The sequence below is a fragment of the Xyrauchen texanus genome, chromosome 36 (assembly GCF_025860055.1).
Source record: "Xyrauchen texanus isolate HMW12.3.18 chromosome 36, RBS_HiC_50CHRs, whole genome shotgun sequence".
NCBI classification, from domain to species: domain Eukaryota; kingdom Metazoa; phylum Chordata; class Actinopteri; order Cypriniformes; family Catostomidae; genus Xyrauchen; species Xyrauchen texanus.
In genome coordinates, this window is record NC_068311.1 from 12,022,387 (window position 1) to 12,042,267 (window position 19,881).

Here is a 19,881-nt window from a genome sequence, read left to right on the forward strand (position 1 = left end):
GTAAAAGCTCTCTCAAATTCAATGAAGTACGAGTAATGACTTAATTTAAGGTAATGGGTTCAATTCCCAGGTAACACACAAATGCATAAATGTAAGGTCAGTCAATAGGTTTCTTAAAAAAAGGAACTGTGTGATCTTCAGAGGTAACTTTTGACTGTCTGCAAATGTAGTCTGAAAACTAATACAGCTCAATCATCCAAATTTTTCGGAGCTTTAAAATACTGAACGTGATCAGGCCACAACAAGAAGAAACAGAACCTCTATTTTGTGCATGCAAACCAAGCACTAATCTGCCAGGCGAGATCTTAAGAACATCACGCTTAAGTCAAGCCACGCCAACATTCCCTGAACCGATCAAACCATAAGCACAACAGAGGCAGGCTGACACTTTAATGGGCTGAGAAGCCTTGGTTACATTCCTGTGCAGAGCCATGCCTCTCTACTCAGAGAGACATGGGCCAATGGGGGCATTTGGGAACCACAGCTTAAACCATGGCTCCTGTAGCTGGCTGCACAGGGCCAAAAACCAGCAGCAAACAAACAATAATCATTAAACAGTACCAGGGTCAGAAATTAACCAAGGCTCTAGGCACAGATGCCACAGAATGTGACCAAAATGCCCCAGATTTTTAAAATAAGCGGCAAAAAAATATTAATTGTGTAGTTCTTACACCTAGTTTTATATTTGAGGTTGATTTCATTTTAGAATTAACAGTAGGGCTGCAAATTATTTTGATAATCGATTATCCAAAATATTATTTGACTATTCATCAGTTATTGCAATGATTAATCATTAGCTCTTAACAGATTATTCAGCATGTGCCTGACTTAAAAGGTTGTATTAAACATGCTTACTAACAATAAAGACGACAAAATCATCTTTTAATTCATCTAAATGACATTCACTGAATTAAAGGGGAAAAAACGATTTTTATTAAGTTTAATTCAGTAAAGAAATTCACTGCAAAAAAATGATATTGTTATCAAGTGTTTTTATCTTGTTTTCCATTTAAAATAATTTAAAAATACATAAAACAAGATACATTTACTTAAGCAACATATAAGATATTTACACTTTCTTTAAGAGAATTTATCTTAAATATAAGTGGATTTTGTATATAAGTGGATTTTTCACTTGGTTATACTTCTGCGAGTGCGGTAAATACAAAATATACTTATACTCTAGATCTATTCTCTAAAAGCAAGTCAACATTCTCAGATAACAATTTTTTCTTCTGCAGTATAGCTGCTAAAGAAAATGTACATTATTGGTATATTAAGTATACCATATTTATTATACAAAATAAAAACAAATTATAAACATATTTTGTTGCAGAGTAAAATGGGAAGACTACCCTCTCAATCCATTTTAACTCTCAAAAAAAAAAAAAACTCTCTCTTATTAATAAAGCTGCATATTGCCTATTTTCTTCATGATAAGAAATGCACAGTGACACATATATTATGATTCAGTAAGTCACGAGCCAGAACGTTCTAATCAAGCTGAAAGTGTGCGCTCAAGGGATGAGGGACAATTTATTTTATTATCGACTTTGTCAATAACGTCGACTAATGGTTTCAGCCCTAATTAACAGACACATTTCACGAGAATGCATGTATTTGGAATTTCATCTTTATCAGCGCTGGCTAACAGTTTATGAATGGATGCTGCACACGTGTAAATACAAGCAAGTCAAGGGCTGTGATTAAGAGATAGAGACAGAGATATAGTTATCTCATAGGTCTGTGTGTTTGAATCTGGTTAGAGCAGCAGCAGGCCTGTGGGACGCAGGTTAAACAGGCCAAGTCTGTCTGTGATTTGTATTGTTATTTCAAATAAGACCAAACTGTTGGCAACAGAGTTGGAATAGCATGCAAATCAATTCAAGCACAAATTATATGAGAGTGGGGGCACCATAACATAAATTAGTGGTTCTTTGATGACACCAAATATATGGGAATCATTTTCTCTTTCCTTGTAAAAGTTGATTGTGGATATCCTATTTATGTTGCTGCTTAATGTGCAGGATTACCTGTATAGAGTTGCATTTAATTACTTGCATTTAGCATTGTTTTCCCCGATGTCCGCAACCCTATTAGAACAGAACAACAGACCATTTTTGGGTAATGTCCCACCAGCTGAGAACCATTGGTCTAAATTATATCAAAAGGAGCAACCAAGAAATGACCACAACAACATTCTAAACTTCAGCATTCCTCTGATTCTACCAACTGTTAACTACATGTCACATTAAAAGGACATGCAAAACATAATACAGGACACACATGGAATTCCCAGAGCCCACAAATGAGGCATCATCTTCAACAGAAGGCTTCTAAAATTACTGCAGTTTAGCATTTAGCACTTCTATTTCCCGTAACTTTGTTCAAATATATATATATAGGACTATGCGTCAACCTCAAACTGCAAGTGTAAACAGTAAATGTGGTACAATAGGTTTCAAAATAAACTTTTTGGCTGTGCATCAGGGCAAAGACGGCTATACCATCATATGGCATCTCTATAAAAATTATAGACTATGAAAGTGATACTACATGTCTATGGGTGACAATTATGAATGGCAGATATGGGTTTTTCCCAGAAAGCATCAGACCAGCAGTTTGCCACTTAATTTCCTGCAGACTAAATATGTTAGAAAAAAGCTTCACACAAGTCTCTGCATAAAGCACAATTATATTCAATTTCATTTTGCTTTTATTTTCATTTTGAAGACAGGATGTAATCTAAGCTTGTAAAGTGGTTTCCAAATTCACTGCACAATATGTTTACTTTAATGGAGCATAATTTCCTGCAAGCTGTTAAGGATTTGAGGCCACTTAGTCTAATTACACAGATCAATTCAAAAGAGCGATAGATTATATATATATATATATATAATGTTAGTATAAAGGATGATAGATAAATGGATTTCACTCAAAAAGGTTTTTTTTTTTAATCTTTTTCAATTTAGTTTATTAAAATTAGATAATGCAACTTATTTTCATGCATGCAATTTAAATGTGCAAAATACAATACTATACATTAATAATTTTAATTTGTTATTATGAGAAGTATGGAAATTCAGATCCAGACCAAGGCAGACATTTTATTGTCAGAAACTAATTTAAGTTTGTACATCAAGACTCACAAGAGACTTACTTTCTTCCGTGGAACATACAATTGCAGATTGACAGTCACCTTCTGTCACAATCACTTTAATTGTGTCTAAAATCTTCTTTTGTGTTTAACAAGAGGAAAAACATGAAGGTGAGTAAATAATGCCACTTTTAATTTTGGGTGAACTATTCCTTTAAGAGTGAATCTAAGAGAATAAAATCCAGCTCCGCATGTCACGTAGGCACTCTGTGGTAGGGCCAAAGCCAATTTATCTAAACTTTCGCAGCTGCATGCCTGAAAAGGCACCAGCTACACTAAAGAACACCATACAAAAGCAGCACCAAATAGATAACACAAGGACCAAGCTCACTATGCGCCTCTTTGAAACCCTTTTATTTATGTCTTTGGCCACTAGCTCCCAGCAGAGTGTTTGTTTGGATATGAATAGAACCAAACATGCCACACTAACAATATTTAACCATAGATTGCATCAGAGCTATTTGTGGGAGTTCCTCTCTGTCCACCCATGCCCCCCTTTCAGAGGGTGCAGGGGCTTGTCCAAATGGGTGGCCTGATTTCAGCGGAGCAGGAAGCAGTGTCAAGAAATGACAGTTGAGTGTACTCTGTGTACTCAATGCACACTGTAGATCGTGCTGCATGTCACTTCCACGAGAACGCACTCGTGAGGCGGACTTGACGAAATCAAGCGAAGAACCATTTCTCTATAAACAACGGTTCCATTAACTGCAAACACCGTGCATGACAACAAGCACTGTGATCGTCTGTCCCGTCACAAGTGCTTGACGTGAACAGGCCAGTACTTTCTTCTATCCCTTTTCTGCCCTGTCAACTAGACAAAAACAGTAATGCTGTTATCATCTATATATTTCATCATCTTATTCTAGCTAAGAACCGTTTATTCCGATATTAAACGTCTGACTGACATGTTAAACGGATCACTTTTTACATGATGATTTGGGGTGTGTATAACAAAAGTTGTTTATGATATATGCCAGGATATCTTGTTTACTTGCAACAATCTGCCTAGATCTGCGTAAAGATACGATGCTACGAACCTTGTAAACTTTGGCAGATTCTTCATCATTATCAAGTTTGAGTTAACAAAATTAATAGGCCTATCAATTTTTTAATTTGCAGAAATGTGCTTCTTCATATAGTCTATATATTTCCTTAGATAATATAATGCATTCAGTCTAAAATTATCTTACCTAGTACATCTCTTAAGACAATAAGCAAAACTAAAATAAATAAATTGTAGAACAGGAAAACAGTTTTAATGTCCATTAAGTAAATTAAGATTTTTTTTTAAAGCAATGTTTAATTAAATAATCAAATTACCTTTGGCACTCCCAATATATGACTATTTTGAGTACTCAAAACTGAAATCCATGCACATTCTCTATTTGTAGGGTTATGATAAGATTAAGAAATATCAAAATGAAACAATTTACTACATCCCGCCACAGTAGCTTAATCTCTCTAAAGCTCCAAAACTGAGAGAACTACCGTATGTTCAATGTTATGTGATGCGCTGTTATTAAAGAAACAGGAACCATATTAGCAGTGTTCATAACATTTATGCAGCTTAAAGAGACTAAATAAAGATTATACTAAATAAATACAATTTAAAAACACATGAATATCATCTGTGTTTTGCAGAATTGACATTTACCTACAATTATCCAAACAATTATTAAACTATTCAAACATACATTTTTATTATACATTCGACTATTGAAATTACTGAAAATTTACATATATTATTTTTATTATTATTATTATCATCATCAGGAGTTACGCTTCACACAATGTGTGGTTTCTTGAATGAGCCTGTGCCCCACATGGGCCACCCCAATCATAAATGTCTGGAAATGCCACTGAGAGAGGGAAAGCCTGGATGAGTTTTCCTCTATTGTTGTACTTCTGGAAGATAGCTATAAATATAGCAGCAGACAACAGTGCAGATTAAAAGCAGACAATGAGCAACAGGAAGCGATTCTGTGGAAAGGTCAGGCTAAGATTACATAGACAGAGGTTGGCAGTGTGGCTGTAGATCAAAGATCCCGATGAAGAGAAGCGACACGCCAAGCATGGGAGCAGGCAGCGCTAGCCGTGCCTTTTCTCGCTCTAAGTTTCTTGCATAGAGTAAAAGCGGCTGGGGCCATCTTAAAGCTATTACACACATCGGGGAAAGCGAAATACGTCACATGGGTTTTCAGGCCACATGTGGATATGGCACAAAAAAGGGTTGCGATCTCCGCATATAGGGTGTTGGCGTCTTCGCCGTGCACTGAGGCAAAGTGGACACCGGTGAAAGGGGGCGGGGGCCTGGAGAACTGAATTGCGCAGCTGAGTCAAATGGTCCAGGCCAGCCAGCGCGATGGGTTGGGAAGTGAGAGCCACGCGTCCAAGCTCCATGCGAGGGGCACTAAGGGGACGATCGTTTTTGATGTACCTGGTCAGGCTTTACAACGGGGCGGAGCAGGTAGTGTTGTGTCGGGAGGCAAAAGCGCATCCCGATGCTTTGTTGCTGAGAGAAGACTAAGCACTTGCCTTGCTCCGCACACCCGGCATGGGGCGGGTTAGTGACTGAGGAGGAGGTCCCGTGTAGGCGTCCTCTAGACTCATCAGGACCGGCCAGCCGGGGGGCAACAGTCGTGGGTCCGGAGGCGAGGGGTCTGCGTCCAGGGTGCCAGGACTGCTTCAGTGTGGCACCGGGCTGCAGTGAGAATGGCATTTGCGGGACGAATGGCATTTGCGGGACAGATGACCCAGGGAATGAGGAAATCGGTATTTTATTGAGAATCGGGCTGCGGAAAAGGAAATAATTTCAAATAAGGATTCTCCTCCCGGCCCTCCACCTGAGGACGGAGTGGTCTGCTAACCAGCTCCAGAACAAATGTCTCATTCCCTGGGTCATCTATCTCTGGAACGCTTGGGACCCTTCCGGGTCCTCGAGGACGTTCGGGAGACGGGGGGCGTGCGCTTCCTGTGGGGCGCTCGATGCTGGGGCTGAGAGCTGGACCCAGGTTGAGGCGGAGCTGCCTGACGTTTCGAAGCCGCAGGAGGATGCCCAAGGCGAGCAGATGGAGCACGGCCCTCGCTGGAACAGCAGCGGGGCATGATAAGGGAAATGGACTCCGACTGATTCTTCAACACCGAGACTTGCTGGGCGAAGTCATCGACGAATAGATGACTGGGAGGCGGGGGCATGAGAAAGTGAGCTTGTCTACCTCCCGCATCTCGACCAGGTTCAGCCATAGGTGACGTTCCTGGACTACCAGGGTGGTCATCGCCTGCCTGAGTGTCCGCGCTGCGACCTTTGTGGCCCGGAAAATCTAGACTGGCCCCATTTCCAGCAGCCATCACTCCAACACCTTATCCTTGAGTAATCCTGCTAAACTGCAAATTTGGTACTAGAAAATCACTTGCCATTATATCAAACACTGCTGAAAGCTATTTGGTTCGTTAAATGAAGCTTAACATTGTCTTTGAGTTTGTTTTTGAGTTGCCACAGTATGCAACAGACTGACATGTCTTAAGGTCAATATTAAGTCAAACATGACAAAAAAGAAACAGCTTTCTCTAGAAACTCATCAGTCAATGATTGTTTTGAGGAATGAAGGCTATACAATGCTTGAAATTGCCCCAAAAAATTAAGATGCCATACAAAGTCTTCAAAGACAAAGGACAACTGGCTTTAACAAGGACAGCAAGAGATGTGGAAGACCCAGAAACAACTAAACAAGGGGATAAGTGCATCAGAGTCTCTGGTTTGCGAAATAGATGTCTCACATGTCCTCAGCTGGGAGCTTCATTGAATTCTACCCGCTCAACACCAGTTTCATGTACAACAGTCAAAAGAAGACTCGGGGTGCAGGCCTTATAGGAAGAATTGCAAAGAAAAAGTCACTTTTGAAACAGAAAAACAAAAAAAAAAGTTTAGAGTGGGCAAAGAAACAGACATTGGAAAAGAGTGTTATGGATCTTATCCCCATTGAGCTTTTGTGGGATCAGCTAGACTGTAAGGTGCATGAGAAGTGCCCAACAAGACAGCCACATCTATGGATAGTGCTATAGGAAGTGTGGGGTGAAATGCCACTGGAATATCTGGACAAACTGACAGCTAGAATGTCAAGGATCTGCAAAGCTGTCATTGCTGCACATGGAGAATTTATTGATGAGAACACTTTGAAGTAGTTTAAGAAATTTTGTTTTCCACATTATTAATGTCCTGACTATACATTGTGATCCGTTGAATGCCACTTGAAGTACCAATTTCTTTCCATAAGTGCAAAATCTGTACATTATTCCAAACTTCTTGCCACCAGTGTATGCAGTACTACATTTTTTATTGTGTACATTATTAATTAATGACGCTACTGTGCTAACACGCTATACACGGACATAATATGCACCGATTACACTCTTTTATTGTAATTTATACTTATTATTATTATTTTTATTATAATTTACAGTGATACTATTTCAAAGATGAATGTTTAAAATAAAAGTGTTAATGTGCAGAATAAAGACAAAAGAATGATGATAGGCTTAATTTGGGTAGATGGGACATGAGTGAATGGGCATTTGAGAGTATTTGATTAGATTTGATTTCTTTTGTAGACTAATTTATAAAAAATAAACAAATTGCATGACATGGTCTAGGAATATTTCTTTACATGAAAGGCCGTACAGATGTAGGCATTTTGCACCAGCTCGCTAATAACTCTACACGCCGATGTGTTCTTGTTGACTGATTTTGACTGACTGAACAACATAAACAGAATGAGCTGTCATGGTAGGTGGAGCTCCAGGTCACACCTATCGATGACATGGACCAATGGCAGTAAAAGGTGTTAAGCAGTCTGTTAGAAGTTTTCAAAAAGTTTGCCTAGTCTAGCTGTTACAAACCACCGAAACAATGCAAAAAAATCTTTTTTGGACAGATTTTGTTCTAAATGACATCACACCCATTTGTTCTTCGATTTCATACCAAGTATATTTGGGTCGTTTGAGTACACTCACTGAGCAATTTATTAAGAACACCTCTACACCTACTTATTGATGTGATTACCTAATCAGCCAATCGTGTGGCAGCAGTGCAATGCATAAAATCAATCAGATATGGGTCAGGAGCTTTATTTAATGGTCACATCAACCATCAGAATGGGGAAAAAATGTGATCTTAGTGATGTAGACCGTGGCATGATTGTTGGTGTCAGACGGGCTGCTCAAGCTGACAGAAAGGCTACAGTAATGCAGATAAGCACTCTGTACAACAGTAGTGAGCAGAATAGCATCTCAGAATGCACCACACTTTGAACCTTGATGCAGATGGGCTACTACTACACATTATTTCATAATAGGATTTTCATTTAGCTAATTTGTCTTTTGAGTTTTAATATATTACATGTCCAAACATTTTATTCAACTCTGACACCTCATATTAACCTCTGACCAAAAGTCATGGCTAAATCTTCTACATGAAAGGAGGGTGTGTGCTTGAAAGGATATTGCATTTCCTCTGAGTTACAAACTCATTCTGAGAAGCTGCCTTCTCCTTCCTTTAGGTATTACACATATTACTCAACTTTCCATATTTTGTGTAGAAAACTAACAATGAAGCACTGGGCCTTGTGATCTGATTTTGTTGTCTTACAGAGACCTTTTAATATAGGCAAACAGTTATAGCTATATTAAAGTTACACAGGACTTGACCATATAAATATAGAAGACATGATGTGTGCAGGATTTAACCACATCCAGCCACATGCTCTGACAAACATCTGAAGTCTTGCCTTTTGACAGACCAAAGTAAACACCTGGGTTAGGAGCTATTCTCAAGACACTCAAACAGACATGATCTAAATCTTGTGCATTTAAGTCCTAAGTGCAAGAGTGATGTTTTCTAGCTGAAAACAATAAATCTTAAATTGTTTACCAAAATATGTTCCTCATTCTCCTGAAACTGTCACACAGGTATCTAAAAATAAAGTGCCTCTCCTTCCTGTCAAGCCTGGCAGGTGGAACACTTTCAAGTCCCTTTGAATTACTTTTTCATTTGCAACAAAGTCTACAGCAACAACAGATGTCACAAGTTTACTGAAGCAACATTTTAGAAGTTTCTTCACTTATAGCAGTTACAACAAGGTTTCTTGTTTGTTGTGTAAACGTTCCAAAAGACACTTACCAAACAACACCGAAAGCTCCGTATCCGATAGGTCTGTCCGGCTCAATATCCAGCTGTTGTTGCAGGTGATGCGAGTGTTGGTGGTGGTGATGATGCGCCTTCACAGCGGCCGCCTGAACTTGCGCCGGAGCCGCAGCGGCCGCCGGCCCCGGAGCTTGCCCAGGAGCGGGCGAGGGGAAGTACGGCTGCTGCTGGTTCGGGTTCAACATCACCGCCGCCGCCGCGGCAGCAGCAGCAGCCGTGGAAGCGTGCTGCTGTACGGGGTGTACGGCAGCAGCCGAGCCGGGGTGCTGGAGGTGATGCTGGCCCGGGTGGTGATGGTGGTGGAGGTGGGCGGGTGGCGGGAGATGAGCAAGCTGGTGGTGATGGTGCGGGTGATGCGCTGCCACTGCCGAGGTGCCTCCGCCGTTATAAGCGGCCATCATTTTCGCGGCATTGGAAGCCGTCGTTCCGCACAGAGCCATTCACTCACTCAACAGCCCAAAAATGAGAGGTGGAAAAACAAAAACACAACAAAGAGGGACTACAAAAAGGCTGTTTAGGATAAGCGGCAGTGGTGGTCAAACTCTCATTTGGCTGTCATGTAGCCTAACGATGTGTAGCCTAAATCAGAGAAGAAATGTCCGACGCATATCAGAATGAGTGTGGAAATGTATCATACTAACATGAGAAAGATCATAGCTAACTCTAAAGCTTTATCTTTTTCTTTGATCTGACCTACTTCCGAGGATCTTTCTTTTTTTATTCGTTTTAGACTAGCAAATAAATAGCAATCGCGCGCATACAAGAAACCTCTCGTGAAGAGAAAACAAAACAAAAGTAAAAACGAGAGAGGGGTTAAATCAAAATGTTAATGCGACCGAAAAGAAAGCCCACTCCCCCCATAATAAATAAATTCTACACGGCCTTATATCTCCCTCATGTTGGAGGAACAAGTAAGCACCTTGCTCCACTCGAAACTCGGGGCATGTATGGCAAAGGTAATCCGCTAATAGTACAAGATACGTGGGCAATGCGATATTAATCTTTTAGATTTCTTCATATTTGCCATTTTGGGCTGATTTCCAGCCCTGTTTCCACCACCAGGGCTGCATGCAGCTTGCAGAAGTTACGCGGATCTCAGTAAGGCCACCGTTGCCGACTCTATACTTGCTCGCCAGCTTACTTGTTTCAATTTAATATGAATTTAAATAGGAATTTTAAATTCTTCCGCATGAAGAAAAAAAAAAAACTCGTGCAGGAGATTGCACTGTATCGATCCGGGAAGCTCTGTTTTTTGCAGTATGGCGCTCTGTGCAATTGTTGCTGTTTTATGTTGCTCTCGAAAAGCCCTAAACTGTTGATGGATATCTCCAGATCTTCTCCAAATGTCAAAATCCCCCAAGCGCCTCTATTCTCGAAACACCCATCACGCTGATCAACTGAGCAATCCCTTTTCCTGGAACGAGGAAAACATTCTTCCGAATGCGATCAACTTATTTTCCCCATCGATATCGCTGCGCGCGTTCACACGCGTGCCGTCTTCACGCCTTTAATAGCTTGTACATATGTATCCAGTGAGGAAGAAATCAAAATAAAAACACCCAGTGTTCCTTGCAGTCATAAAAACGGCGGCCAGCGTCCTCACCTCCCAGCCGGATGGTGCTGCCAGGACCTGGGAAGGCACACGCGCAACTCTGCCGTCTTGGGTACCCGTCTATATCTCATTTGACTGAAATGTACTTGAACCAATCACGTTCTATTTCTGAAGTGGCACAGCCAATCAGCGAATAAGAGGAAGAGAAGGATGTTCCACCATAATAAACAAGCCCTTGTTGCATGTGAAACCAAGCGCCATTACGGCTATGAGATACTGTAAAAGACTGTGAAAGTCAATGGGGCCCTTGAGCCGAAATGGCGAGCAAGGGGCCCCACTTACCCAAAGCTATTACGCGAGATATGGCATCCAATTGGCACCTGCCATTGAAGTGAATCCCTTGTCTGAAAGGAGAGCTATGATTCGCTGTCCAATGATTTTTCAAACAGCAAAAAAAAAGAAAAGTACAGTAACAACAAGGGCAGTCAAATAGAGCCTATATTATACAATACATTTATATTTTAGAAATATATTAAACAATATACAAACTTCATTGTTTGTTGTTACAGAGCAAAACAATATGCAAGATAACATTTCATTTTATTGTCTAATGAACAATGAAAATTTATAATAAATAGTCAATGATTAGTTCATAATTATTAAGTCAGGATCACAGAAATTCGTTGTTATATTTGTGAGAGATACTTTTAGGATATTTAAGATAAAGATTCCTTTTCACACTAAGCACTGCATTTTATCAAAATGTCTTCATCTGAATAATTATTAAGGATGTGAACGTGACAATATTTGGACAAGGATGTCTTTTACTTCATTTTACATTAACTTACAAATAATAAAATAATACTTTTAAAGTGAATAATTTATGGCCTCATATGAATTTTGCATGCAGTTTTAATTTCTAGTTTTTATAGTGGGGTTGCTAATGAGGCTTGAAAATGTATCAAGTTGGTTTGAGCAGTTTAGAGTCTACAGCTGTATACATTCCACACCTTTGACCTCAACTCTTATGTGTTTGCTTAAGGTTAAATGCTTCATCTTAGCAGGCTCTCACAGCAGTGAAAGTGTGCTGACGCATGAAGGTGATGTTTATTTGGGATGTAACTTAAAGCTCTGTTTACGTATTTACTCTGCTCTGGGTCAAAAATTTGTGATTATTAAATCAACAATCATTTGATAACATAATTGGGAATTGTGGTTTTAGACCTTGATTAATCTACTTTAATGTAATGGTATTTAATGGCGGCTGTGGCTCAGGGGGTAGAGCGGGTCGGCCACTAATCGAGCGGGGCTAGCCCACATGACTCCACATGCCGAAGACACTGAATCCCAAGTTGCTCCCAATGGCAGGCCAGCGCCTTGCATGGCAGCTCTGCCGTCATCGGTGTGTGACTGTGTGTGTGAATTGGTGAATGAGTTAAAGTGTAAAGCGCTTTTAAAACCACTAAGGTCAAAAATTCGCTATATAAGTGCAGATCATTTAATGGCTTTAAAACATTTTTGGGTGATTTTGCATCCTACTGCTCTTTTTTCTTTTTTTTTTTACTGCTCTATCAAATCCACCTATATATAATTACTGCAATTTCCTTGAATTAAGCCACTAGTCCATAGACATCCTGTAGACTAAATCAAAGTGATGATCAGCTGCAGAAACCTTCAGAAAGAGTGACTGTTGTACATGTCTAATTACATTTATATATTACATGTATGCATTTGGCAGATGCTTTTATCCAAAGCAACTTACAGTACATTTATTACAGGGACAATCCCCCTGGAGCAACCTGGAGTTGTGCCTTGCTCAAGGACACAATGGTGGTGGCTGTGGGTATTGAACTAATTAGCATATTGTCAGAGCCCTGAAAAGGTGGTTCCTCTTTCCATAGGACTTAGTTGTTCATATTTAATGAGGCCTCTTGCTATTACTGATGTAAGATTTAAATGAGAGTTTATCGAGGGTGTCACAGACTCCACCATCTTTTCATCTGGCAGTAAAAAAACTTCCAGAGATTCAGTACAAGCTTGGTCACAACAACATATAACACACATTAAATTGTAGACTCCCTGTATCAACACTGTCTGTTAAACAGTACATAACCTAACAAATAAGGTTGATTCAGTAATATTCAATCTTATTTGACTTGAATAAAGCCAGTTTACTTAGATGTTACTACATAAAGAACATTTTGAAGTTACCTGACAAAACCACCTTTACAGTATATTTTCAATATATAAGTGTTTCAATTATGTCAATCATGTTTTCAATTGAAAAATTAAGTAATATTTTTAGATTTCATGTTAATTTCTAAAAAAGTTTTTCCCATTAGTCCCATTTAAAGGGTCATGAAACCCCAAAACACATTTACTGAGATGTGAACAGATATGTACAGGATGCACATCACTGAAAACAATGAAAGAACTCATTATGTTTATTGTAAAGTGGTTATTTTTTAATTTTATTGAGCCATTTCGTTCTTCCAGTTTCAAAGGAAAGTTGAAGCAATGTTACAAAAATGTGGTGTATGTGTAAACTCCAAGTTATAGGACAGCACGTATTTACGTCACTATATTCTGAGCGTTCCTCCACATTTTTTATCCAATCACAGCAATTACAGTCACAGTGAAGAAAGGCTCATTTGAGATGAGCAACTTCTGCACAGCATCGAACTCCGGTGATCACCCGCAGGTGCATACTGGCTAGAAATCTGTCCGACTTGCTGTGATGTCATGACGACATCGAGAAGAGAAAAATATGTGCAGCACCGATCACCGGTGATCACCGAGAGGTGTATGCAGTTAGAAATGTGTCTGAGCAGTGGCGGATTCAGGCTGTCTGTGGGGCAGGGGCAAAAAAAATAGCTTGTGCATGTGGTGGGGCACCAGTGCACAGAAATTGGTGATGCATTTATTTATTTATTTTTTCTCCCCTGTTTCTCCACTACTTGAAATACCTAATTCACTCTAAGTCCTTGTGGTGGCATAGTCACTCGCCTCAATCTGGGTGGCAAAGGACAAATCTCAGTTGCCTGAGACGTCAATCCACGCATCAGATCACGTGGTTTGTTGAGCACATTACCACCGAGACGTAGTGCGCGTGGAGGCTTCACGCTATTCTGACACACACACACACACACACACACACACACACACACACACACACACACACACACACACACACACACTCATGTTGTGTTTCCATGTTTTATGGGGACTTTCCATAGACATAATGGTTTTTATACTGTACAAACTTTATATTCTATCCCCTAAACCTAACCCTACCCCTAAACCTAACCCTCACAGAAAACTTTCTGCATTTTTACATTTTCAAAAAACATAATTTAGTATGATTTATAAGCTGTTTTCCTCATGGGGACCGACAAAATGTCCCCACAAAGTCAAAAATTTCGGGTTTTACTATCCTTATGGGGACATTTGGTCCCCACAAAGTGATAAATACACGCTCACACACACACACACACACACACACACACACACACACACACACACACACACACACACACACACACACACACACACACACACACACACTCATGTTGTGTTTCCATGTTTTATGGGGACTTTCCATAGACATAATGGTTTTTATACTGTACAAACTTTATATTCTATCCCCTAAACCTAACCCTACCCCTAAACCTAACCCTCACAGAAAACTTTCTGCATTTTTACATTTTCAAAAAACATAATTTAGTATGATTTATAAGCTGTTTTCCTCATGGGGACCGACAAAATGTCCCCACAAGGTCAAAAATTTCGGGTTTTACTATCCTTATGGGGACATTTGGTCCACACAAAGTGATAAATACACACTCACACACACACACACACACACACACACACACACACACACACACACACCACTGAGAATGAGCTGTATATTAAGAAGCTTAGTCAGTGTAGGGAGATAGTCAGGGTGGTGGAATCAGAGTAGAATTTTTCTTTTGGCCATATGTTTGTAAATATCAATGACCTTGTTTGGGTCAGCTGGGATGTCCCTCTCTATGGATAGCAGTAGAAGATCTGAGAGCCTGCCTTACCCACATCTGTTCCTGAGCTGGGTCTTGATCAGATTCAGTTTAGAGAATGACTGCTCTACTGAAGCAGATGTCGACTTCCGGTGGCGCTGCTCTGCTGGCGAAACGGACTCTTGCAAATCTTGCGTTTCTGTCTCACCTGTTATAATTGTTATTGTGTTTTCATGTTGAATTTTGGTTATGATATGACCTGCTGAAAGGTTTTTATTAGGTTTTTCTATTCTTAAATGTATATAGTACTTTAGGCGGATACGTTCTGTCTCTCATTGAGGACGCTCTCATATTAATACACATATTAAGGACATACAATGGCTGCGCATAAGCAGATTCTACTCTGGGTTGTGATCCTGGTGCTTGTGACGTTGGTTTGTCAAACATATTCGACGACATCTGAAAATGGGAGACTACCTATAACATTTGCATGTGATGCCCTCATGTTGCTTCGCTTTGCTGGTTCCCCATGGCTGAGGAACTGCTGAATCTGCCACGAGCCCAGCAGGAGAAGAGACGCTCTAGAAGGAGAGGACGAAGAGGGGGTATTTGTCAGCGTCTTCGATGTAGAGGTTACAGACCGCCAGCGATAATTCTAAACAATGTGAGATCATTGAGAAACAAAATGGAGAACCTATGCATCCACACTAAGGCCTGCTTCGAGTACAGGGAAGCGGGCCTGATGGTATTCACGGAGACCTGGCTGCACCCAAATATGGCCAGCTCACAATTTGAGGTGGATGGATTCTCCTTGGTTTAGTCTGACTGAAACGCATCATTGGGGAAACATTGAGGTGTGGGAGTGTGTATGTGTTTGTGAATAACAGATGGTGCACTCAATTCGCAGTGAGAGACGGTTTGTAATTATGATGTGGAACTGCTTTGCCCAAGTTTAAGACCTTTTTATTTAGCAAGAGAATTTGGGAACATTATTGTCTGTGGGGTCTATTTTCCTACATCTGGGAATGCACTATGAGTGGCAACATTTATTAATGACTGTATTCAACAACAACTTCAACACACTCCTGGTGAACCTGTTTTTATATTAGGAGATTTTAATCATTGTAAATTGGAATTATCATTAGCTGGGTTTGAGCAATATGTAAATGTGCTACAAGAGACTCTAGAACTCTGGACAAACGCTATGGGAATGTAAAAATGGCCTATAAGGTAAGACCTAGGCCACCTTTAGCAAGTTTGGACCATAATACTGTCTATCTTATTCCTACATATAGGACAATTTACAAAAAAAAACATTTCGGTATGGTCAAAGAATAGCATTGAGACTCTGAATGGTTGCTTCTTATGCACTGATTGGAATATCTTCTCCAGCTCCGACTGATGAATCCACTGAAGTAGTAACAGATTATATACAATTTTGCACAGATAATTGAATCCCTACAAACAATAATTACAGATAATGATCTACCCAAACAATAAAACTTACACCATGAAAGAAATAAAGCATTGTATTTATAGGAAGAAAATTGCTTTTAAAAATAATGATCATGTAGCATTGAGGCTTGTTCAGAAGGAATTAAATCACTTGCTCAAGGCTGCTAGGAATAAACAAAATAATATTTTAGAAGATCATTTTAATAATAAAAGAATGTGGAAATCAATGAAACATATCACAAAAATGGAATCAGTAAAGAAAGGACTTTTCACAAATGATGATTTAAAAAAGGCTAATGATCTGAACAGCTTCTATCTAAGGTTTGAAGTTTCCAATTTGGATTCTGAATGTAATTTGGAGCTGAAGTCATTAGATATTTCAATCTCAAATGAGAGTAGATTAATGATTGACCCGGATTAAGTCAAACTGATGTTCAAAGTCTGTGCCCAAAAAAGGCATCTGGTCCAGATGGCATCTCATGCTTTCTTTTAAAGACATGTGCAGAAGAATTGTCCCCTGTATGGTGCCATATATTTCTACAGTCCTTAGATTCAAAAACGGTACCATCTCTCTGGAAGAAATCCTATTATTCCTGTGCCAAATATAGCTTGTCCTTTAGGAAATAATGACTTTTGACCTATAGCTCTAACTTCCGTAGTGATGAAATGTCTCGAGAAATGTATGGTGTCAATGCTAAAGAAAGACGTTACAAACAAACTGGATCCATTCCAGTTTGCTTAACAGCAAGGCAGAGGAACTGGTGATGCCATCAATAGCTTAATGCACCTAATTTTTGAATATCTTGATGAGTCAGATACTTACGCCAGGCTGCTTTTTATTGATTTTAGCTCAGCATTTAATACTATTCAGCCGCACATCAAAATCAAAAAGATGAATCAAATGGGTGTTAACCCCGCGATTATACATTGCTATCATTCTTTTCTAACAAACTGAACTTAGTGCATCAAAGTAAATTTTAAACTGTCTGTTGGAACTAAAATACTGCAGTACGGGTGTACCGCAGGGCTCTGTTAGCTCTCCTGTCCTCTTTACACTTTACACAAATGAGTGCTCAAACAGGCACTCCAAAAATTATATTCTTAAATATTCTGATGATACTGCTATATTAAGTTTATTAAACAAACATGATAGTACTTCTATTTATTATTCGGAAATTGAGTTGTTTGTTGGTTGGTGTGATTCCAATTATTTAAATATAAATACAAAAAAAAAACGGAGATTATATTTGATCCTAGAGGCATTGGTGACTATATAGCCCTGTATCTATACATAGCCAGGAAATTTGTCAAGTGCAGTCCTTTAAGTACCTCGGAGTCTACAAAGATAGTTCACTAACTTGGGACAAACATGTTGATCTGGTATGTTGTCAACTCTATGAAAGACCGTATTTTTTGCGTCGACTACGATACTATGGGGTGAACAACAAAATCCTTCTGCTTTTTTACAAAGCTATATTAGAGAGTGTTATAAGTTATGGCTTAACCACATGGTACGGAAACCTTACTGTGAAATCAAAATCCAGACTGACGCACCTGACGCATATAGCAATAAAACTGACAGGACAGAAGGACTATTACAGCGTCCAGTCTCTGTATGAACTGTGTATGTTTAGGGTAGCTAGAATAATTTAAAATGACCCATCTCACATTCTTTTTGTTAATTATGAATTGTTACCTTCGGTCAGGCGTTTTAGAACCTTACGGTGTAAATTTAACAGATTTAAACATTTATTTGTGCCTTTTTCTATTAAATTGCTACATGATGCCAAATGATGTAGATTGTATGCTTCTATCGTGTTTTGAATCTTTATGTCATTAGATGCTTTTACTGAAAGATATACTTTTTATGATTGATGGAAATGCATGATATGTTCAATTGTTGTGTATTTGATGTACCCTTTGTATTTTTATTTTATTATCTTTTTCGGGTGATGTTATGAAATGCAAAAATGTTGCCTATTGAATCCACCACAAGTTTCCCCTAACAGGGACAATAAAGTACATTCCATTCCATAGCAGTTGAAGATCTGAGAGCCTTACTTCCCCACATCTGTTCCTGAGCTGGGTCTTGAACAGATTCAGTTTAGAGAATGACCACTCTACTGAAGCAGATGTCACTGGCAATGTGGCATATATTTTGAGGAGTTTAGTCAGGGTAGGGAAGACTTTTGCATTCGTTGACTTTAAGGCACCTTAGCATAGCTTGCACAGTGCTGGTTGGAAGAGCTTAGGATGAGTAGAACACCATGAGTTCAGTGACAAGATTTTCTTCTTCCACGTCATAAAACTGGCAAAAATCTCTAACAGATAGAGCAGCTCTATCATCTGTCATGCCTTTCCAGTGTCTTGAGATGGTAAGACAGTGAAGACCCGATAGGATTGCCCCAGTTGGGGTGTCATCCTTCCCCTTAAATCTCTGGTCCAGCTCCATAGAGAAGATTGAGGTCGAACCATGCTGCCAATAAACAGTTTTTTAAAAGTATATATATATATATATATATATATATATATATATATATATATATATATATATATATATATAAACAGGGGCACCAGGAGGGCATATTCCGCTATAGAGGCATCACATGAGGGCACATTGTCTCGCATGTAGGAGCACATAGAGGCCAACACATTTTCTAGCATGTAGGGCAGCACGACTTGAGAGCACTTATTTCACTCCTCACCCGAATGCAGCTGCATACTCTTGTCTACTTTCAAGGCGAGGCATTTGGCACCTCAAACAAGCCTGAATCATGACATGGACGCCAGGCGCAAGACTTCAACAGCACTCGGGGAACAGAATTGAGAGCGGCATTTTACACTAAACACCGTGGTCAGATAAAAATCACTCAACAAAACTCACTGAAGTCCATAACTGCACCACAACAAGCATTTCTTGGCTGCAGTTTTCAAGTCCCTCTCCAAACACGCTGTTTTTGAGGAAGGGCGATGAGCACTGACCATCACTTACTCTCCATGTGTCGGACAATAAACATGATAAGATTGAAATCACAACTCAGAATGGACCACATTCCACTCTATAACTGCACCGAAGCAAGCATGTCTGTCGGTTGGCCACTGTCGTGTTTCAAATATGAGGCAGTGGTATATTCAAGGTGTATTTGGGGAGGCTGTTCTGTTTAGATGGCACCGATCTGGTCTTCTCGCTGTGCATCTGATAGTAAACAGGATCTTCAAGCATGATGTCTCGTTCAAAAACAGAAGACAAATATGAAAACCGTAAGCTGTTCTCACTTCAAAGCTGTTCTCACTTCATTCTTAATAGTGTGAACAAAATATCAAAATATATTTACAGATTTACAAACTGTTCTATCACCTTAACTCTTCCCACTTTTGTTGCATGAATAATATACAGCCCAAAACTTTTTTAGTTTTCATCTTCACTCATAATGTCATGGTTCAGCTGCCAACTCTTTTGTGTGAGTGTTTTTGGAAGTAGATCTTGACCCCCTCTTGTTTTCCCTCTTCCCACCCACAA

At 39.5% G+C, this 19,881-nt stretch overlaps 1 protein-coding gene across 1 annotated transcript in view; it reads right to left on the reverse strand.

Annotated features, from left to right (window-relative positions):
* Positions 1 to 11,025, reverse strand: part of LOC127629944 (serine/threonine-protein kinase NLK-like) — an 85,217-nt gene extending 74,192 nt beyond the window's left edge. The window contains exon 1 of the mRNA XM_052107266.1: positions 9,333 to 11,025. Within this exon, the coding sequence (XP_051963226.1) occupies positions 9,333 to 9,796 (464 nt within the window). The 5' untranslated portion in view covers positions 9,797 to 11,025. The remainder of the gene's footprint in view (positions 1 to 9,332) is intronic.
* Positions 11,026 to 19,881: the final 8,856 nt, after the last annotated feature.